General features: G+C 48.2%; 1 protein-coding gene across 1 annotated transcript in view; it reads left to right on the forward strand.

Annotated features, from left to right (window-relative positions):
• Nucleotides 1-19,509, forward strand: part of NUP42 (nucleoporin 42) — a 119,034-nt gene extending 99,525 nt beyond the window's left edge. Inside the window, exon 7 of the mRNA XM_063921718.1 lies at nucleotides 18,387-19,509. Coding sequence (XP_063777788.1) covers nucleotides 18,387-19,348 — 962 coding nt within the window. The 3' untranslated portion in view covers nucleotides 19,349-19,509. The remainder of the gene's footprint in view (nucleotides 1-18,386) is intronic.
• The last annotated feature ends 4,227 nt before the right edge of the window (nucleotides 19,510-23,736 follow it).

The following is a 23,736-nucleotide window of genomic DNA, read 5'->3' on the forward strand; positions in this document are numbered from 1 at the left end:
GGAGAAGTCCAAGGAGTTGTCGTCTCTAGACAGAGACCTCCTAATACGTATACAGGTGTCGGTGCATCAATGCACGCGAGCCCTGGGAAGGATGGTAGCTTCTTACGAAGAAATTCCATTCGCCAGGTCCCATGCAAGGATTTTCCAGTGGGATCTGTTGGACAAGTGGTCCGGGTCGCATCTTCAGATGCATCGGCGGATAACCCTGTCCCCAAGGGCCAGAGTGTCGCTGTTGTGGTGGCTGCAGAGTGCTCATCTTCTAGGGGGCCGCAGATTCGGCATACAGGACTGGGTCCTGGTGACCACGGATGCCAGCCTTCGAGGCTGGGGGGCAGTCACACAGGGAAGAAACTTCCAAGGCTATGGAAAAGTCAGGAGACTTCCCTACACATAAATATTCTGGAACTAAGGGCCATTTACAAGCCCTAAGTCAGGCTAGACCCCTGCTTCAACACCGGCCGGTGCTGATCCAGTCAGACAACATCACGGCGGTCGCTCATGTAAACCGACAGGGCGGCACAAGAAGCAGGATGGCGATGGCAGAAGCCACAAGGATTCTCCGATGGGCGGAAAATCATGTGTTAGCACTGTCAGCAGTGTTCATTCCCGGAGTGGACAACTGAGAAGCAGACTTTCTTAGAAGACACGACCTCCACCCGGGAGAGTGGGGACTTCATCCAGAAGTTTTCCAAATGATTGTACACCATTGGGAAAGGCCACAGGTGGACATGATGGCGTCCCGCCTCAACAAAAAGCTACAAAGATATTGCGCCAGGTCAAGGGACCCTCAGGCGATAGCTGTGGACGCTCTGGTAACACCGTGGGTGTACCAGTCGGTGTATGTGTTCCCTTCTCTGCCTCTCTTACCCAGGGTAATGAGAATAATAAGAAGGAGAGGAGTAAGAACTATACTCATTGTTCCGGGTTGGCCAAGAAGAGCTTGGTAACCAGAACTCCAAGAAATGATCTCAGAGGACCCATGGCCTCTGCCGCTCAGACAGGACCTGCTGCAGCATGGGGCCTGTCTGTTCCAAGACGTACCGCGGCTGCGCTTCACGGCATGGCGGTTGAACGCCGGATCCTAAAGGAAAAAGGCATTCCGGAGGAAGTTATCCCTACGCTATTTAAAGCTAGGAAAGAAGTGAACGCAAACCATTATCACCGCATATGGTGGAAATATGTTGCGTGCTGTGAGGCCAGGAAGGCCCCAAAGGAGAAATTTCAGCTAGGTCGATTTCTGCACTTCCTACAGTCAGAGGTGACTATGGGCCTAAAATTGGGTTCCATGAAGGTCCAGATTTCGGCTCTATCGATTTTCTTGCAAAATAGAACTGGCTTCACTGCCTGAAGTTCGGACTTTTGTTAAGGGAGTGCTGCATAGTCAGCCCCCGTTTGTGCCTCAAGTGGCACCGTGGGATCTCAACGTGGTGTTGGATTTCCTAAAGTCGCATTGGGTTGAGCCACTTTAATCCGTGGAGCTACTATACCTCACGTGGAAAGTGGTCATGCTGTGGGCCGTGGCGTCGGCCAGGCGTGTATCAGAATTGGCGGCTTTGTCATACAAAAGCCCTTATCTGTATTTTATATGGATAAGGCGGAATTGAGGACTCGTTCCCAATTCCTTCCTAAGGTGGTATCAGCTTTTCACTTGAACCAACCTATCGTGGTGCCTGCGGCTACTAGGGACTTGGAGGACTCCAAGTTACTGGACGTAGTCAGGGCCTTGAAAATTTATGTTTCCGGGACGGCTGGAGTCAGGAAGACTGACTAGCTATTTATCCTGTATGCACCAAACAAGATGGGTGCTCCTGCTTCAAAGCAGACTAGGCAGGGAGAAAGTGTGAGACAGCCTCTGGAGTCAGCGGTTTCCAAGCACCTGTCAGTGCCATTGTTACATCCATCGAGGAAGTGGTAAGCGGGATCATCCCGATACGCTGCTACATTAATCGGAACAGCAGATTGAACTGGTGCGGTATTTGGTATTTAACAAATAGAGGTCTAACTTCATGAAAAACAAATAACAGTGCACTTGTTATACATTCTATTATGGGACTGATCTGTGGATAAAACATAAAACTGTCAGCAGTAACCATCAGCTGTCATTTCTTGGATCAATCAAGGGACATGTTGGTTCCAGTATAGAAGATCATCATTGTATCGGTTCCTATTTATGATCTATTAGTGCACTGGTTCTATGGAAGTATAGGAAGTTTAGTGCGGATTCTGTTTTAATATTCATTGGCTACAATTTTGTTTATTTAGGTATATTTATACCATTTTATTATGTGATGATTGTGCATATTTTATGATTAAAAACTGTTTATTTTAGCAGTCTGCTTGCGCTCTCTTCTTTCTATTTTGTTTTCTCTTGTTTAGGGATTGCTAATACCCTATTCCCCTGAGAGCAGCGAGCAGCATTTCAACATAAGCTCTGGGAGGCGCCTTTTTTTCCCTTTTTATTGCCACCCAGAAATGCCCACTTCATGTCAATCACTCTGCGGCAAGCAGTGCGACTGAAATGCATCGCTAGACCCTGTGCAAAACTGCATCGCTCGTTGTGCCCGTACGTTGCGCGTGCGCATTACGCCGCATACGGATGTGCAGAACTGCCGTTTTTTTAGCCTGATCGCTGCGAACAAATGCAGCTAGCGATCAACTCGGAATGACCCGCAATGTGTACAACCCATTGTATATTTTTTGTAAATGGCTAAATGAAAATTTAACTGGTTGGCACTCTTCATTTATTTCTTTGCTATGGATGCGTTCCTTTCTCACACAGTATGTTTATACAGAGTTACTGCTAGTGAGCATATCTTTATAATGGGGCAGCCCACATTTGGGGCGATGATGAGAAGTTGCGGGTTTATGCACTGTGCACTTAGCTGGTGTAGTCGTCTTCTGTGGCTTCAGGCGCTGAGCATTAGAGCAAGCTAGCTCGGCAGGTAGAGAACTCCCCACAACACGTGGGGAGTTCCCAGCATTGTCGTGGCTTTTCCTTTGGTAAATAATGCAACCAGGTTAGTTGGTGGCTCGGTTTACCGTTAGCGCCCATTGGTAACAGGAAAGCCCTGGTCTGCTGAAAAAAAAAGAGGAGGGATTTTGCTGTTAGTCCCCCCTCACGTCTTGGCGTGTTTCCACCACCAGTTGCTGTGTTGTCATGGAATGCAAATAGAAAGCCAATCTAAATGAGAAGTGCAGAAGTTGTCCTTTGTAATATTGTTTCTCTAACGTCCTAGTGGATGCTGGGGACTCCGTAAGGACCATGGGGAATAGACAGGCTCCGCAGGAGACTGGGCACTCTAAAGAAAGATTAGGTACTATCTGGTGTGCACTGGCTCCTCCCTCTATGCCCCTCCTCCAGACCTCAGTTAAAATCTGTGCCCGGCCAGAGCTGGGTGCTCCTAGTGGGCTCTCCTGAGCCTGCTAGTAAAAGAAAGTATTTGTTAGGTTTTTTATTTTCAGTGAGCTTCTGCTGGCAACAGACTCACTGCTACGAGGGACTGAGGGGAGAAAAGCAAACCTACCTGTCTACAGCTAGGTTGCGCTTCTTATAAACAATAGGAAAAAATATATTAGCGCTTAATGGTCTCAAATGCAAAGGTGTGTCACAATCAAATCATAATTTATTATAAAGGTAAAATGCAATGCATATTGGTGGTTAATACCACATAAAAACACTTAAATAAAGGAATTGTGTAGCTCCCAATACTGATTTAGCCTGTTGGAAATTTTTAGCAAACATGGACCTGTTCCTATAAAAGTCCCCTCAATTGGTACAGTTCAATGTCCTATTCGTGGATTGAATAGTTACCACCAATGTGTCTCGAGGTAATTAAGCGAATCTGCGTCCGCAAGAATGCTGCTCCTCGGCAGGTGGTGAATGGTGACTTTCCACGATGAAATAGGAAGATCCTTGTATCCAGGAATGTTCAACGGGGACTTGGTCCAGGTCCAGAAGTTCCAAAAGTGTGGGAGTAAACACAGGCAAGCAGGTATCACCGACGCGTTTCGTTGCAAACAAGCAACTTTTTCAAGGTGCTGGAAGTCCTGCTGATGGTGATTTATATACCCTACCAATATGGCTGCTCATTAGCATATGTGATTGGTTGTGACCACCTATTAGCATTAAATGACCAAATAATGACAGACATTGGAGGTATGATGTAATAATAATTGGTAATAATATAATTCATACATTTTATATATCATTATGCTTAGAGTTTAAAAAACTTGATTTAATAAAAACCAGTCACATGACCGCTATTTGGTATATCCAGGTTGGAATACTTCAAAAACCTGGAATAATGGTTAATGGCTAATTAGTTGAAACTATAGGTAAAGTGAATGAGATCTATCTCATGTTTTCCACTTCTCATTATAACTTAAAGAACATCCCCTCCCCGCTTGAAATCCCGCGGGAATAGAGCCGGTGACGTGATAATCTGACTGCACGGCACCAGCCAATTAGCTGTCCATACGTACGGACGCGGACGTTACACGAATAACGTCGCGTCATTCTCCCGCACCTCTAGAGGCGATGTGTAACCTAGTTGCCATGGAGACGTTCTAACGTCACTAGCATGTTGCCGTAGGCAATTGACGCGAGTATCTGGCGCCTGAATTTCTCCGGAAGTGTCATTACTAATGCACGTAATGTGCAACTGGTTGCCATGGTGACAATGAACGACGCCAGGCCAACCAGTCGATTGTCGTCTACTTTGTTAATATGTAGATTTTAAAAACCATCGATCTTGAAGGAACAAAGCGATTAGTTTATAATGAGACATACAGAGATGTATATTATAATAATCATGTGCGATATCTTTATCACCATAGATAATTACCAACATGATATGCACACGGTTGTCGTGGCAACGGTCACCAACATGTCGCCAGGTTTACTAACTGTCAACCAGATACTGTTTTATAGTGGGGTTTTAATTGGATCGGTCTCAAAAAATACAGCAACTGGTTTATGTTAAAACATGTGACAAAATCACAAAAAGGTATATATTGTTATTGTTGCATATCATGTTGGTAATTATCTATGGTGATAAAGATATCGCACATGATTATTATAATATACATCTCTGTATGTCTCATTATAAACTAATCGCTTTGTTCCTTCAAGATCGATGGTTTTTAAAATCTACATATTAACAAAGTAGACGACAATCGACTGGTTGGCCTGGCGTCGTTCATTGTCACCATGGCAACCAGTTGCACATTACGTGCATTAGTAATGACACTTCCGGAGAAATTCAGGCGCCAGATACTCGCGTCAATTGCCTACGGCAACATGCTAGTGACGTTAGAACGTCTCCATGGCAACTAGGTTACACATCGCCTCTAGAGGTGCGGGAGAATGACGCGACGTTATTCGTGTAACGTCCGCGTCCGTACGTATGGACAGCTAATTGGCTGGTGCCGTGCAGTCAGATTATCACGTCACCGGCTCTATTCCCGCGGGATTTCAAGCGGGGAGGGGATGTTCTTTAAGTTATAATGAGAAGTGGAAAACATGAGATAGATCTCATTCACTTTACCTATAGTTTCAACTAATTAGCCATTAACCATTATTCCAGGTTTTTGAAGTATTCCAACCTGGATATACCAAATAGCGGTCATGTGACTGGTTTTTATTAAATCAAGTTTTTTAAACTCTAAGCATAATGATATATAAAATGTATGAATTATATTATTACCAATTATTATTACATCATACCTCCAATGTCTGTCATTATTTGGTCATTTAATGCTAATAGGTGGTCACAACCAATCACATATGCTAATGAGCAGCCATATTGGTAGGGTATATAAATCACCATCAGCAGGACTTCCAGCACCTTGAAAAAGTTGCTTGTTTGCAACGAAACGCGTCGGTGATACCTGCTTGCCTGTGTTTACTCCCACACTTTTGGAACTTCTGGACCTGGACCAAGTCCCCGTTGAACATTCCTGGATACAAGGATCTTCCTATTTCATCGTGGAAAGTCACCATTCACCACCTGCCGAGGAGCAGCATTCTTGCGGACGCAGATTCGCTTAATTACCTCGAGACACATTGGTGGCAACTATTCAATCCACGAATAGGACATTGAACTGTACCAATTGAGGGGACTTTTATAGGAACAGGTCCATGTTTGCTAAAAATTTCCAACAGGCTAAATCAGTATTGGGAGCTACACAATTCCTTTATTTAAGTGTTTTTATGTGGTATTAACCACCAATATGCATTGCATTTTACCTTTATAATAAATTATGATTTGATTGTGACACACCTTTGCATTTGAGACCATTAAGCGCTAATATATTTTTTCCTATTGTTTATATTATTAGGGGTCTGACCAACCCCTTTCCATATACAGCTGCTGTGGTGAACCTCGCATCAAGCGCCTGGGAGTAGTAATACCTTCGGGTATTTCTTTCTCTATATTTCAGGTTGCGCTTCTTAGGCTACTGGACACCATTAGCTCCAGAGGGTTCGAACACAGGCATCTGTCCTCGGTCGTCCGTTCCCGGAGCCGCGCCGCCGTCCCCCTCGCAGAGCCAGAAGAACAGAAGCTTGAAAACGGCGGCTGAAGACTCCTGTCTTCATTTAAGGTAGCGCACAGCACCGCAGCTGTGCGCCATTGCTCCCAGCACACTTTCACACTCTGGTCACTGTATGGTGCAGGGCGCTGGGGGGGGGGCGCCCTGGGCAGCAATTGAAGTACCTTTTTGGCATAACATACATATATACAGTCAGGCACTGTATATATGTAAAAAACCCTGCCATTTTTTTCACACAGAAGCGGGACAGAAGCCCGCCGCTGAGGGGCCGGGGCCTTCTTCCTCGGCACACCAGCGCCATTTTCTCTTCACAGCTCCGCTGGAAGGACGCTCCCCAGGCTCTCCCCTGCAGTATCCAGGTACAAGAAGGGTAAAAAAGAGAGGGGGGGCACATAAATTTAGGCGCAAAAGACATAAAATCGGCAGCTATTGGGTAATCACTTATTATAGTGAATATCCCTGGGTTATATAGCGCTGTGGTGTGTGCTGGCATACTCTCTCTCTGTCTCCCCAAAGGCCTTTGTGGGGTCCTGTCCTCAGTCAGAGCATTCCCTGTGTGTCTGCTGTGTGTCGGTACGGCTGTGTCGACATGTTTGATGAGGAGGGTTACGTGGAGGCGGAGCAAGTGCGGATAAATGTGGTGTCGCCGCCGTCGGGGCCGACACCTGATTGGTTGGATATGTGGAAGGTCTTAAATGATGATGTAAGCTCCTTGCATAAAAGGTTTGATGACGCTGCAGCCTTTGGACAGCCGGGGTCTCAACCCGGGCCTGCCCAGGCGACTCAGGGGCCGTCAGGGTCTCATAAACGCCCACTATCTCAGATGATTGACACAGATGCTGACACGGAGTCCGACTCAAGTGTCGACGATGATGAGGCACAATTACAGCCTAAGATGACCAAGGCCATCCGCTACATGATTATTGCAATGAAAGATGTATTGCACATTTCAGAGGTTAACCCTGTCCCTGACAAGAGGGTGTATATGTTTGGGGAGAAAAAGCAGACAGTGACTTTTCCCCCGTCACATGAATTAAATGAGTTATGTGAAGAAGCGTGGAGTTCCCCTGATAAGAAAGTGGTGATTTCCCAAAAATTACTGCTGGCGTACCCTTTCCCGCCAACGGACAGGTAACGTTGGGAATCCTCCCCTAGGGTAGACAAGGCGCTGACACGCTTATCTAAGAAGGTGGCCCTGCCGTCTCAGGATACGGCCGCCCTAAAGGATCCTGCGGATAGGAAGCAGGAAGCTATCTTGAAGTCAGTGTATACACACTCTGGTACTCTACTGAGACCAGCTATTGCTTCAGCCTGGATGTGTAGCGCTGTAGCAGCATGGACAGATACTCTGTCAGAGGACATAGATGCCCTGGACAGGGATACTGTCTTGCTAACCCTGGGCCATATAAAAGACGCCGTCTTATATATGCGGGATGCTCAGAGGGACATTTGCCTGCTGGGCTCTAGAATTAATGCAATGTCCATTTCTGCCAGGAGGGTCTTATGGACTCGGCAATGGACAGGGGATGCCGATTCTAAAAAACACATGGAGGTTTTGCCTTATAAGGGTGAGGAATTGTTTGGGGACGGCCTCTCGGACCTTGTGTCCACAGCGACAGCTGGAAAGTCGACTTTCTTGCCTCAGGTTTCCTCACAGCCTAAGAAAGCACCGTATTATCAAATGCAGTCCTTTCGTTCTCAGAGAAGCAAGAAGGTCAGAGGTGCATCCTTTCTTGCCAGAGGCAGGGGTAGAGGAAAGAAGCTGCACCATGCAGCTAGTTCCCAGGAACAAAAGTCCTCCCCGGCTTCCACTAAGTCCACCGCATGACGCTGGGGCTCCACAGGCGGAGCCAGGAGCGGTGGGGGCGCGTCTCCGAAAATTCAGCAACCAGTGGGTTCGCTCACAGGTGGATCCTTGGGCTATACAAATTGTATCTCAGGGATACAAGCTGGAGTTCGAAGTGACTCCCCCTCACCGTTACCTAAAATCAGCCTTGCCAGCTTCCCCCACGGAAAGGGAGGTAGTCCTGCCGGCAATTCACAAGCTGTACCTCCAGCAAGTGATAATAATGGTCCCCCTCCTTCAACAGGGAAGGGGTTACTATTCCACACTGTTTGTGGTACCGAAACCGGACGGTTCGGTAAGACCCATTCTGAATTTAAAATCCTTGAACATTTATATGAAAAAATTCAAGTTCAAAATGGAATCGCTCAGAGCGGTCATTGCAAGCCTGGAAGAGGGGGATTTTATGGTATCTCTGGACATCAAGGATGCTTACTTGCATGTCCCCATTTATCCACCTCACAAGGAGTACCTCAGGTTTGTGGTACAGGACTGTCATTACCAATTCCAGACGTTGCCGTTTGGTCTGTCCACGGCACCGAGAGTATTTACTAAGGTAATGGCCGAAATGATGGTACTCCTTCGGAAGCAAGGAGTTACGGTTATCCCGTACTTGGACGATCTCCTCATAAGGGCGAGGTCCAGGGAGCAGTTGTTGATCAGTGTAGCACACTCTCAGGAAGTGTTGCAACAGCACGGCTGGATTCTGAATATTCCAAAGTCGCAGCTGATTCCTACGACGCGTCTGCCCTTCCTGGGTATGATTCTGGACACAGAACAGAAGAAGGTGTTTCTCCCGGAGGAGAAGGCCCAGGAGTTAGTGACTCTGGTCAGGGACCTCCTAAAACCAAAACAGGTGTCGGTGCATCACTGCACGCGAGTCCTGGGAAAGATGGTGGCCTCATACGAAGCCATTCCCTTCGGCAGGTTCCATCCGAGGATCTTTCAGGGGGATCTGTTGGACAAGTGGTCCGGATCGCATCTTCAGATGCATCGGCTGATCACCCTGTCCCCGAGGGCCAGGGTGTCTCTTCTGTGGTGGCTGCAGAGTGCTCATCTTCTCGAGGGCCGCAGGTTCGGCATACAGGACTGGGTTCTGGTGACCACGGATGCAAGCCTCCGCGGATGGGGGGCAGTCACTCAGGGAAGAAACTTCCAAGGGCTGTGGTCAAGTCAGGAGACTTGTCTGCATATAAATATACTGGAACTAAGGGCCATATACAACGCCCTGAGTCAAGAGGAGCCCCTGCTTCGAGACCAACCAGTGCTGATTCAGTCAGACAACATCATGGCGGTTGCCCATGTAAACTGCCAGGGCGGCACAAGAAGCAGGGTGGCGATGGCAGAAGCCACAAAGATTCTTAGTTGGGCGGAGATTCACGTACAAGCACTGTCAGCAGTGTTCATTCCGGGAGTGGACAACTGGGAAGCAGACTTCCTCAGCAGACACGACCTCCACCCGGGAGAGTGGGGACTTCATCAAGAAGTGTTCACACAGATTGCAAATCGATGGGAACTGCCACAGGTGGACATGATGGCGTCCTGCCTCAACAAAAAGCTAAAAAGATATTGCGCCAGGTCAAGGGACCCTCAGGCGATAGCTGTGGACGCGCTAGTGACACCCTGGGTGTTCCAGTCGGTATATGTGTTCCCTCCTCTTCCTCTCATACCCAAGGTACTGAGAATAGTAAGAAAAAGAGGAGTGAGAACAATACTCATCGTTCCGGATTGGCCAAGAAGGACTTGGTACCCAGAACTACAAGAGATGATCACAGAGGACCCATGGCCTCTGCCTCTCAGACAGGACCTGTTGCAACAGGGGCCCTGTCTGTTCCAAGACTTAACGCGGCTGCGTTTGACGGCATGGCGGTTGAACGCCGGATCCTAACGGAAAAGGGCATCCCGGATGAAGTGATTCCTACGCTGATAAAAGCTAGGAAGGATGTAACAGCTAAGCATTATCACCGTATATGGCGAAGATATGTTGCTTGGTGTGAGGCCAGGATGGCCCCTACAGAGGAATTCCAGCTGGGTCGATTTCTGCACTTCCTACAGTCGGGCGTGACTATGGGCCTGAAATTAGGGTCCATAAAGGTCCAGATTTCGGCCCTATCCATTTTCTTTCAAAAAGAACTGGCTTCACTGCCTGAGGTTCAGACGTTTGTAAAGGGAGTGCTGCATATTCAGCCCCCTTTTGTGCCACCAGTGGCACCTTGGGATCTTAACGTTGTGTTGGATTTCCTGAAATCCCACTGGTTTGAACCACTTAAGACCGTGGAACTAAAGTATCTCACGTGGAAAGTGGTCATGCTGTTGGCCTTAGCATCGGCGAGGCGTGTATCAGAATTGGCGGCTTTGTCATGTAAAAGCCCTTATTTGATCTTCCATATGGACAGGGCAGAATTGCGGACTCGTCCCCAATTTCTCCCAAAGGTGGTATCATCGTTTCATTTGAACCAACCTATTGTGGTCCCTGCGGCTATTTGGGACTTGGAGGACTCCAAGTTGCTGGACGTAGTCCGGGCTTTGAAAATATATGTTTCCAGAACGGCAGGAGTCAGGAAGACTGACTCGCTGTTTATTCTGTATGCACCCAATAAGCTGGGTGCTCCTGCTTCAAAGCAAACTATTGCTCGCTGGATCTGTAGCACGATTCAGCTGGCTCATTCTGCGGCTGTTTTGCCGCATCCAAAATCAGTGAAAGCCCATTCCACAAGGAAGGTGGGCTCTTCTTGGGCGGCTGCCCGAGGGGTCTCGGCTTTGCAGCTTTGCCGAGCGGCTACTCGGTCGGGTTCAAACACTTTTGCAAAGTTCTACAAGTTTGATACCCTGGCTGAGGAGGACCTTGTGTTTGCTCATTCGGTGCTGCAGAGTCATCCGCACTCTCCCGCCCGTTTGGGAGCTTTGGTATAATCCCCATGGTCCTTACGGAGTCCCCAGCATCCACTAGGACGTTAGAGAAAATAAGAATTTACTCACCGGTAATTCTATTTCTCGTAGTCCGTAGTGGATGCTGGGCGCCCGTCCCAAGTGCGGACTTTCTGCGATACGTGTATATAGTTATTGCTTAATTAAGGGTTATTGTTATGAGCCATCCGTTGAGTGATGCTCAGTTGTTGTTCATACTGTTAACTGGGTAAGGTTATCACGAGTTGTACGGTGTGATTGGTGTGGCTGGTATGAGTCTTACCCTGGATTCCAAAATCCTTTCCTTGTAATGTCAGCTCTTCCGGGCACAGTTTCCCTAACTGAGGTCTGGAGGAGGGGCATAGAGGGAGGAGCCAATGCACACCAGATAGTACCTAATCTTTCTTTAGAGTGCCCAGTCTCCTGCGGAGCCCGTCTATTCCCCATGGTCCTTACGGAGTCCCCAGCATCCACTACGGACTACGAGAAATAGAATTACCGGTGAGTAAATTCTTATTTTTTCTAGGGTTGACCGCTACAGCTCCTGATAATTTAAAAAAAAAAAAAAAAAAGGTAACTTTCATTGTAAATATGTTCTCGTAGATAGTGAGCAACACTGAGAAAATGAACTTGACATTTGGATGATAAAACGTGAATTAAACATAAATGTTGTTACGGTGACAGTGGAGGAGATGGTAACGTTTTTTATTCAAGTGTGTCAATGGTTCGGTTCAGTTGTAAGTATGTCTGTTCATGTCCCCAGCTGTGTACAAACTTGTGTCCTAACACGTTTGATCTCATGGAGAATCCCTCCCCGAAAAAAATGTGCTAAATGTAATAACAAGGTTTTTATTTTTGTACAAATTAAGACTGTACCATTCAGAAGCTACAGTATATTGTGCAACATTGATTTCCCATTGTCCAGATACTCAAGACTATACAATCGCAATACATACACTCTATATTCAGTTTGCCGTTAGTTCCGTTGAATATTCATTTCTCTGACGTCCTAAGTGGATGCTGGGACTCCGTAAGGACCATGGGGATTAGCGGCTCCGCAGGAGACTGGGCACAACTAAAGAAAGCTTTAGGACTACCTGGTGTGCACTGGCTCCTCCCACTAAGACCCTCCTCCAGACCTCAGTTAGATTCTTGTGCCCGGCTGAGCTGGATGCACACTAGGGGCTCTCCTGAGCTCCTAGAAAGAAAGTATATTTTAGGTTTTTTATTTTACAGTGAGATCTGCTGGCAACAGACTCACTGCAGCGAGGGACTAAGGGGAGAAGAAGCGAACCTACCTAACTGGTGGTAGCTTGGGCTTCTTAGGCTACTGGACACCATTAGCTCCAGAGGGATCGACCGCATGGAACCGGCCATTGATGTTCAGTCCCGGAGCCGCGCCGCCGGCCCCCTTACAGAGCCAGAAGCAAGAAGTGTTCCGGAAAATCGGCGGCAGAAGACTTCAGTCTTCACCAAGGTAGCGCACAGCACTGCAGCTGTGCGCCATTGCTCCTCATGCACACCTCACACTCCGGTCACTGATGGGTGCAGGGCGCTGGGGGGGGGCGCCCTGAGGGCAATATAAACACCTTGCCTGGCAAAATCATCACAATATATAGCCCCAGAGGCTATATATGTGATAAATACCCCTGCCAGAATCCATAAAAAAGCGGGAGAAAAGTCTGCGAAAAAGGGGCGGAGCTATCTCCCTCAGCACACTGGCGCCATTTTCTCTTCACAGTGCAGCTGGAAGACAGCTCCCCAGGCTCTCACCTGTAGTTTTCAGGCTCAAAGGGTTAAAAAGAGAGGGGGGGCACTAAATTTAGGCGCAATATTGTTTATACAAGCAGCTATTGGGGGAAAAATCACTCAGTTATAGTGTTAATCCCTGCATTATATAGCGCTCTGGTGTGTGCTGGCATACTCTCTCTCTCTGTCTCCCCAAAGGACTTTGTGGGGTCCTGTCCTCAGTCAGAGCATTCCCTGTGTGTGTGCTGTGTGTCGGTACGGCTGTGTCGACATGTGGGATGAGGAAGGTTACATGGAGGTGGAGCAGAGGCCGATAAATGGGATGTCGCCCCCTGTGGGGCCGACACCAGAGTGGATGGATAGGTGGAAGGTATTAACCGACAATGTCAACTCCTTACATAGAAGGCTGGATGACGTAAAACAGCTGTGGGACAGCCGGCTTCTCAGCCCGCGCCTGCCCAGGCGTCTCAAAGGCCATCAGGGGCTCAAAAAAGCGCCCGTTACCTCAGATGGCAGACACAGATGTCGACACGGAGTCTGACTCCAGTGTCGACGAGGTTGAGACATATACACAATCCACTAGGAACATCCGTTACATGATCTCGGCAATGAAAAATGTGTTACACATTTCTGACATGAACCCAAGTACCACATAGAAGGGGTTTTATTTTTGGGGAGAAAAAGCAGCCAGTGTTTTGTTCCCCCATCAGATGAATGAATGAAGTGTGTAAAGTAGCGTGGGTTCCCCCGATAAGAAACTGGTAATTTCTAAAAAGTTACTGATGGCGTACCCTTTCCCGCCAGAGGATAGGTCACGTTGGGAGATATCCCTTAGGGTGGATAAGGCGCTCACACGTTTGTCAAAAAAGGTGGCACTGCCGTCTTAGGATACGGCCACCTTGAAGGAGCCTGCTGATAAAAAGCAGGAGGCTATCCTGAAGTCTGTATATACACACTCAGGTTATATACTGAGACCTGCAATTGCCTCAGCATAAATAGTGCTGCTGCAGCGTGGTCTGATACCCAGTGAGATAATATTAATACTCTAAGACAGGGATAATAGTTTGCTAACATAGAGCATATTAAAGACGTCGTCTTAGATATAAAGGATGCACAGAGGGATATTTGCCGGCTGGCATCCAGAATTAATGCAATGTCCATTCTGCCAGGAGGGTATTAGAAACCCGGCAGTGGACAGGTGATGCTGCCTATAAAAGGCACATGGAGATTCTGCCTTTATAAGGGTGAGGAATTGTTTGGGGATGGTCTCTGGGACCTCGTATCCACAGCAACAGCTGGGAAGAAAAAATTGTACCTCAGGTTTCCTCACAGCCTAAGAAAGCACTGTAATTTCAGGTACAGTCCTTTCGGCTTCAGAAAAGCAAGCGGGTCAAAGGCGCTTCCTTTCTGCACAGAGACAAGGGAAGAAGGAAAAAGCTGCACCAACAGCCAGTTCCCAGGATCAAAAATCTTCCCCCGCTTCCTCTGAGTCCACCGCATGACGTTGGGGCTCCACAGGTGGAGACAGGTGCGGTAGGGGCGCGTCTCGGGAACTTCAGGGACCAGTGGGCTTGCCCACAGGTGGATCCCTAGGTTCTGCAAATAGTATCACAGGGATACAGGCTGGAGTTCGAGGCGACTCCCCCTCGCCGTTACCTCACATCAGCCTTGCCTGCTGCCCTCGGAGAAAGGTAGTACTGGCGGCAATTCACAAGCTGTACTTCCAGCAGGTGAAATCAAGGTACCCCTCCTTCAACAAGGCCGGGGTTACTATTCCAAAATGTTGTGGTACCGAAACCAGACGGTTCGGTGAGACCCATTCTAAAATTGAAAGCCTTGAACACTTATATACGAAGGTTCAAGTTCAAAATGGAATCGCTCAGGGCGATTATTGCAAGCCTGGAGAATTTCATGGTATCACTGGACATCAAGGATGCTTACCTGCATGTCCCTATTTACCCTCTTCACCAGGAGTACCTCAAAATTGTGGTACAGGATTGTCATTACCAATTCCAGACGTTGCCGTTGGTCTATCCCCGGCACCGAGGTATTTACCAAGGTAATGGCCGAAATAATTATCCCGTACTTGGACGATCTCCTTATTAAGGCGAGGTCCAGGGAGCAGTTGTTCGGCGGAGTAGCACTATCTCGGGAAGTGCTACAACAGCACGGCTGGATTCTGAATATTCCAAAGTCGCAGCTGGTTCCTACGTCGCGTCTACTGTTCCTGGGTATGGTTCTGGACACAGAACAGGATAAAAAGGGTTTCTCCCGGAGGAGAAGTCCAAGGAGTTGTCGTCTCTAGACCGAGACCTCCTAATACGTATACAGGTGTCGGTGCATCAATGCACGCGAGCCCTGGGAAGGATGGTAGCTTCTTACGAAGAAATTCCATTCGCCAGGTCCCATGCAAGGATTTTCCAGTGGGATCTGTTGGACAAGTGGTCCGGGTCGCATCTTCAGATGCATCGGCGGATAACCCTGTCTCCAAGGGCCAGGGTGTCGCTGTTGTGGTGGCTGCAGAGTGCTCATCTTCTAGGGGGCCGCAGATTCGGCATACAGGACTGGGTCCTGGTGACCACGGATGCCAGCCTTCGAGGCTGGGGGGCAGTCACACAGGGAAGAAACTTCCAAGGCTATGGAAAAGTCAGGAGACTTCCCTACACATAAATATTCTGGAACTAAGGGCCATTTACAATGCCCTATGTCAGGCTAGACCCCTGCTTCAACACCGGCCGGTGCTGATCCAGTCAGACAACATCACGGCGGTCGCTCATGTAAACCGACAGGGCGGCACAAGAAGCAGGATGGCGATGGCAGAAGCCACAAGGATTCTCTGATGGGCGGAAAATCATGTGTTAGCACTGTCAGCAGTGTTCATTCCCGGAGTGGACAACTGAGAAGCAGACTTTGTCAGAAGACACGACCTCCACCCGGGAGAGTGGGGACTTCATCCAGAAGTTTTCCAAATGATTGTACACCGTTGGGAAAGGCCACAGGTGGACCTGATGGCGTCCCGCCTCAACAAAAAGCTACAAAGATATTGCGCCAGGTCAAGGGACCCTCAGGCGATAGCTGTGGACGCTCTGGTAACACCGTGGGTGTACCAGTCGGTGTATGTGTTCCCTTCTATGCCTCTCTTACCCAGGGTAATGAGAATAATAAGAAGGAGAGGAGTAAGAACTATACTCATTGTTCCGGGTTGGCCAAGAAGAGCTTGGTAACCAGAACTCCAAGAAATGATCTCAGAGGACCCATGGCCTCTGCCGCTCAGACAGGACCTGCTGCAGCAGGGGGCCTGTCTGTTCCAAGACGTACCGCGGCTGCGTTTGACGGCATGGCGGTTGAACGCCGGATCCTGAAGGAAAAAGGCATTCTGGAGGAAGTTATCCCTACGCTATTTAAAGCTAGGAAAGAAGTGAACGCAAACCATTATCACCGCATATGGTGGAAATATGTTGCGTGCTGTGAGGCCAGGAAGGCCCCAAAGGAGAAATTTCAGCTAGGTCGATTTCTGCACTTCCTACAGTCAGAGGTGACTATGGGCCTAAAATTGGGTTCCATGAAGGTCCAGATTTCGGCTCTATCGATTTTCTTCCAAAATAGAACTGGCTTCACTGCCTGAAGTTCGGACTTTTGTTAAGGGAGTGCTGCATAGTCAGCCCCCGTTTGTGCCTCAAGTGGCACAGTGGGATCTCAACGTGGTGTTGGATTTCCTGAAGTCGCATTGGGTTGAGCCACTTAAATCCGTGGAGCTACAATACCTCACGTGGAAAGTGGTCATGCTGTGGGCCGTGGCGTCGGCCAGGCGTGTATCAGAATTGGCGGCTTTGTCATACAAAAGCCCTTATCTGTATTTTATATGGATAAGGCGGAATTGAGGACTCGTTCCCAATTCCTTCCTAAGGTGGTATCAGTTTTTCATGTGAACCAACCTATTGTGGTGCCTGCGGCTACTTGGGACTTGGAGGATTCCAAGTTACTGGACGTAGTCAGGGCCCTGAAAAGTATATGTTTCCAGAACGGCTGGAGTCAGGAATACTGACTCGCTATTTATCCTGTATGCACCCAACAATGGGTGCTCCTGCTTCTAAGCAGACTATTGCTCGCTGGATCTGTAGCACGATTCAACTTGCACATGCTGCGCCTGGACTGCCGCACCATAAATCTGTAAAAGCCCATTCCACGAGGACAGTGGGCTCTTCTTGGGCGGCTGCCCGAGGGGTCTCGGCTTTGCGACTTTGCCGAGCTGTTACTTGGTCGGGTTCAAACATTTTTGCAACAGTCTACAAGTTTGATACCCTGGCTGAGGAGGACCTAGAGTTTGCTCATTCGGTGCTGCAGAGTCATCCGCACTCTCCCGCCCGTTTGGGAGCTTTGGTATAATCCCCATGGTCCTAACGGAGTCCCAGCATCCACTTAGGATGTCAGAGAAAATAAGATTTTACTCACCGGTAAATCTATTTCTCGTAGTCCGTAGTGGATGCTGGGCGCCCATCCCAAGTGCGGATTGTCTGCAATACTTGTTTATAGTTATTGCCTAACTAAAGGGTTATTGTTGAGCCATCTGTTGAGAGGCTCAGTTATATTTCATACTGTTAACTGGGTATAGTATCACGAGTTATAAGGTGTGATTGGTGTGGCTGGTATGAGTCTTACCCGGGATTCAAAATCCTTCCTATTTGTGTCAGCTCTTCCGGGCACAGTATCCTAACTGAGGTCTGGAGGAGGGTCTTAGTGGGAGGAGCCAGTGCACACCAGATAGTCCTAAATCTTTCTTTGGATGTGCCCAGTCTCCTGCGGAGCCGTCTGTTCCCCATGGTCCTTACAGAGTTCCCAGCATCCACTACGGACTACGAGAAATAGATTTACCGGTGAGTTTTTGTCTATCATGTTTAGGGTATGAAAGCTATGCCAGCTGTTGACAACTACTATCATCTGTATATTATGCAGCGGTTTTTAGAGAATGTGTAATCATTCATACTAGTCTTTGCCGTGGTGTAGGTTATAATCTGTATTACCTATCGCACAGACGCAGATTTTAGGGTCATTTTGTCTAAAGCCAAATAGCATAAATCTGTTCTTAAAGTGTCTCATATTCTAGGACTTTGTTTTTGTTACTTACATAGAATCTACTATATCCAATTTCATAGTAGTGCATTTAATAAGTCTTAAGTTCCAGACATACACGGTCAGTGGCTTTCCCAAACACTCTCTCTCCTGTATATATATATAAATAAACTGGAATTTAAAATGTATCCATATTTATTATACTCTAAAAATCTATTGTAAAATTTGTTTATTTGTAATATTAATGTCGCTTCTTTTCTTGCAGACCCTACTACCAACAGTGCAGTACCATCCGCTTCCGCCTTCAGCTTCAAACCAGACGCCATGAGCACTGTACCAAATGCAGGCTCCAACTCTACAGTTGCTAGTGCAGGAGCCTTCGCTAGTAAACCGCCAGTTGGTTTTGCCAACAAAGTGTCCGCTGCTTCCTTTTCTTTTGCCGCAACGACACAGCCCGGTGTTGGAGCATCGGTATTCCCAGGGTTTGGTTCAGCCACCACTGCTCCAAGTATGGGAGCATTTTCTAATTTAACTTCTGGCTTTGGATCAGGGTCTACTGGCACAACAGTAGCTACTGGATTTGGGAGTAGTGCAGGTGCTACTGGATTTGGGAGTAGTGCAGGTGCTACTGGATTTGGGAGTAGTGCAGGTGCTCCTGGATTTGGGAGTAGTGCAGGTGCTCCTGGATTTGGGAGTAGTGCAGGTGCTCCTGGATTTGGGAGTAGTGCAGGTGCTCCTGGATTTGGGAGTAGTGCAGGTGCTCCTGGATTTGGGAGTTTTGCAGGTGCCCCTGGATTTGGGAGTAGTGCAGGTGCTCCTGGATTTGGGAGTAGTGCAGGTGCTCCTGGATTTGGAAGTACTGCAGGTGCTCCTGGATTTGGAAGTAGTGCAGGTGCTACAACAACTTTTGGAGGTGCCCCTACTATTGTGGGTGCTGGTGCTTCTGGGACTTCTGGTTTTGGGGCACAGACAACAGCAGTTTCTGATCTTTTTAAGGCTGGGGTTTTGAGTTCAGCTCCCACTGCGCCAGTGTTTGGACAAATCCCTGCTGCCTCAGTAACCAGCACTGCAGCCCACGCCTCTACACCAGATGCCGGCTCTACCAATTCTTTATTTACACCCAAGGCTCTCCTCTCTGCCGAAGACCTCTTGCAGTTTGCAGCAAAAAGATTTTCACTGGGAAAGATCCCTTTGCTACCTCCACCAGCAGATCTTTTAAATGTGTAATAACCAATAATACAGTACTTTTTTACAGTGCCAGAGTTTCTTGCATTTCTTTGTATATTGCTGTAAATAGACGTAGAAGAATATTTCCACCCACGTCTGTGCTGCTGACCATTTTATAGTTTTATATTAGGCCCTTCTCAAAATAAATGTTAACGCTTTTACTTTGCAGTTTTACTGATGTTTCCAGTGCATAACAAGACATTGACACAGAGAAGCCCCCAGAAAGTGCTTTACAGATAAACTAATTGCTAATCCCGCACCCACGCCTCACAACCTTCACTCCCCACACTCATGCTACACAGCCTTCCAGTGCCCGCGCCCCGCAGCCTTCCTCTGCCCGCGCCCCGCAGCCTTCCACTGCCCGCGCCCCGCAGCCTTCCACTGCCCGCGCCCCGCAGCCTTCCACTGCCCGCGCCCCGCAGCCTTCCACTGCCCGCGCCCCGCAGCCTTCCACTGCCTGCGCCCCGCAGCCTTCCACTGCCCGCGTCCCGCAGCCTTCCACTGCCCGCGTCCCGCAGCCTTCCACTGCCTGCACCCACCTCCACACTCGCTCTCCCCAGCTTACTGCTCCCTATGCACATGCCCTACAGAAAGAAGCAAATATGTGCAATGGGTAAATTTAGTTTATATGCTGTTGTTTCACTGTCTGCCCTCCTTGTTTTTTGTCCGGATATGTTGCCATCATGAGAATTCTTAAAATGTGCCCTAATGTTTCACTTCTGACCATTAACAATTAAATAATTAAATACCAACTTATTCAGTTCTGATCACCTGCACTCTCACCACTTATATTCACCAATGATTTGCCTACACTTCAGACTGTAATGCTAAATGCAGTTACGCTCTCATTTCTGGACACAACTGGGTACATTGGGGCAGATGTATTAAACCTGGAGACGTGATAAGTGGAAGGAGATAGCACACCAGCCAGTCATTACGTGTTTGAAAAATGACAGGAGCTGATTGGCTGGTGTTTTATCACCTCCCACTTATCACTGCTTTATCACTTCTTTATCCCTTCTCCAGGCTTAATACATCTGCTCCATTGTTAGGTGGGTTCAGTGTAGGACTGAAGAGGTTAGGAGTTGCAAAGGAAAAAGAGAGCACTTATTGTAAGGATTGGTTGGGTCTTCCATATCCAAAAATGTGATATCTGAAATATTCTAAAATACAAAAAATTTATAGCGTGACTAAGATAATGACACCTTTTTTTGCGTTCTGATGGTTCAATGTACACAAACTTTGCTCTATGCACCATATTATTAAAAATATTGTATAACCTCCTGCAAGTAGTTATGCGTGCCCCCACCCCTTTTGAAAAACTTTGCCTTAGCTCCCCACTTTGTAAGGGTGTGATTTCTCCCATTTATATATCTTCTTAATATTACCTCTGTTCCTGTGGGCCGCCATGAGTGGGAGTGGGGGAGAGACTCCAGATGATTCCTTGTGGGAGGAAGTGAGGGAGTGGATTACTACAAGCTCAATCTCTACACAAAATAAGGCAACTGTATATAAAATGTATTATCGATGGTATTCTACACCCGGCAAGCTTTCCAAAATGGTTCGTACTTCTAGGCCACGCTGTCTGCAGAACTTTGGCCATAGTTTTAATGTCTTCAAATTGTCCTTTCTACTGCGGAGTACTCTGGGCTCCACAGGGAATGACATTGGGGTGTAGAGTAGGATCTTGATCCGAGGCATCAACAGACTAAAAGCTTTGACTGTTCCCAGAATTCATAGCACCGCCTCCTCTATAACCCCGCCTCCGTGCACAGGAGCTCAGTTTTGTAGTTGGTGCCATGCAGTACAGGCATACAACAGGGGGGCTGCTCCAGCAGCCCTGAGAAGAGCTTTTAAAGTAAAAAATAAAGACTTCAAGGGCTGCAGAAGAGGCACTGTAAGTGTCAGATGTCAGTCAGACATCTCCTGCTGCAGCCCCATCACCTCCCCCAGCGAGGCGGTACACTCCCGCGCCCTGGTTGCCGGGTACCTACAGCGGAGGCTCCGGTTTCTCTCAAGTTAGTCACACACACCACCGCTGCTCTCCAGGATTGCTTGGCCGCACACAGGGAGGAGGTAAGTGGGTTCCCCAGACGCGACCCACTGGAAATCGCGATCCCGCAAAGCCGGTGGGAGGCGAGCTGCACGCGCTGGCGTGGACACGGTGGTAGTAGTAGTACAGGGACCCCACTAGACCACCAGGGCAAGGGCACAGGTCTGTTTTGATTAAAAAATAAGAATTTACTCACCGGTAATTCTATTTCTCTATCGTCCTAGTGGATGCTGGGGTTCCTGAAAGGACCATGGGGAATAGCGGCTCCGCAGGAGACAGGGCACAAAAAGTAAAGCTTTAGGATCAGGTGGTGTGCACTGGCTCCTCCCCCTATGACCCTCCTCCAAGCCTCAGTTAGATTTTTGTGCCCGGCCGAGAAGGGTGCAATCTAGGTGGCTCTCCTAAAGAGCTGCTTAGAAAAGTTTAGCTTAGGTTTTTTATTTTACAGTGAGTCCTGCTGGCAACAGGATCACTGCATCGAGGGACTTAGGGGAGAAGAAGTGAACTCACCTGCGTGCAGGATGGATTGGCTTCTTTGGCTACTGGACATTAGCTCCAGAGGGACGATCACAGGTACAGCCTGGATGGTCACCGGAGCCTCGCCGCCGGCCCCCTTGCAGATGCTGAAACAAGAAGAAGGTCCAGAATCGGCGGCATGAAGACTCCTCAGTCTTCTTAAGGTAGCGCACAGCACTGCAGCTGTGCGCCATTTCCTCTCAGCACACTTCACACGGCAGTCACTGAGGGTGCAGGGCGCTGGGAGGGGGGCGCCCTGGGAGGCAATGAAAACCTATTTTTGGCTAAAAATACCTCACATATAGCCTCCGGGGGCTATATGGAGATATTTAACCCCTGCCAGAATCCGTTAAGAGCGGGAGACGAGGCTGCCGAAAAAGGGGCGGGGCCTATCTCCTCAGCACACAGCGCCATTTTCCCTCACAGAAAGGCTGGAGGGAAGGCTCCCAGGCTCTCCCCTGCACTGCACTACAGAAACAGGGTTAAAACAGAGAGGGGGGGCACTAATTTGGCGTTAGAAATATATACAAAAGATGCTATAAGGGAAAACACTTATATAAGGTTGTCCCTATATAATTATAGCGTTTTTGGTGTGTGCTGGCAAACTCTCCCTCTGTCTCTCCAAAGGGCTAGTAGGTCCTGTCCTCTATCAGAGCATTCGCTGTGTGTCGGTACATGTGTGTCGACATGTATGAGGACGATGTTGGTGAGGAGGCGGAGCAATTGCCTGTAATGGTGATGTCACTCTCTAGGGAGTCGACACCGGAATGGATGGCTTATTTAGGGAATTACGTGATAATGTCAACACGCGGCAAGGTCGGTTGACGACATGAGACGGCCGACAAACAATTAGTACCGGTCCAGACGTCTCAAAAACACAGTCAGGGGTTTTAAAACGCCCGTTTACTTTAGTCGGTCGACACAGACAGGGACACTGAATCAACAAACGTATTCCTTATTAGGGCCACACGTTAAGGGCAATGAAGGAGGTGTTACATATTTCTGATACTACAAGTACCACAAAAGAGGGTATTATGTGGGATGTGAAAAAACTACCGTAGTTTTTCCTGAATCAGATAAATTAAATGAAGTGTGTGATGATGCGTGGGTTCCCCCCGATAGAAAATATGGGCGGTATACCCTTTCCCGCCAGAAGTTAGGGCGCGTTGGGAAACACCCCTTAGGGTGGATAAGGCGCGCACACGCTTATCAGAACAAGTGGCGGTACCGTCTATAGATAGGGCCGTCCTCAAGGAGCCAGCTGACAGGAGGCTGGAAAATATCATAAAAAGTATATACACACATACTGGTGTTATACTGCGACCAGCGATCGCCTCAGCCTGGATGTGCAGAGCTGGGGTGGCTTGGTCGGATTCCCTGACTAAAAATATTGATACCCTTGACAGGGACAGTATTTTATTGACTATAGAGCATTTAAAGGATGCATTTCTATATATGCGAGATGCACAGAGGGATATTTGCACTCTGGCATCAAGAGTAAGTGCGATGTCCATATCTGCCAGAAGATGTTTATGGACACGACAGTGGTCAGGTGATGCAGATTCCAAACGGCACAAAGGTGTATTGCCGTATAAAGGAAGAGGAGTTATTTGGGGTCGGTCCATCGGACCTGGTGGCCACGGCAACTGCTGGAAAATCCACCGTTTTTTACCCTAAGTCACATCTCTGCAGAAAAAGACACCGTCTTTTCAGCTTCAGTCCTTTCGTCCCTATAAGAGTCATATCTGCCCAGGGATAGAGGAAAGGGAAGAAGACTGCAGCAGGCAGCCCATTCCCAGGAACAGAAGCGTTCCACCGC

Source organism: Pseudophryne corroboree, chromosome 5 (genome assembly GCF_028390025.1).
Source record: "Pseudophryne corroboree isolate aPseCor3 chromosome 5, aPseCor3.hap2, whole genome shotgun sequence".
Classification (NCBI taxonomy): Eukaryota; Metazoa; Chordata; class Amphibia; order Anura; family Myobatrachidae; genus Pseudophryne; species Pseudophryne corroboree.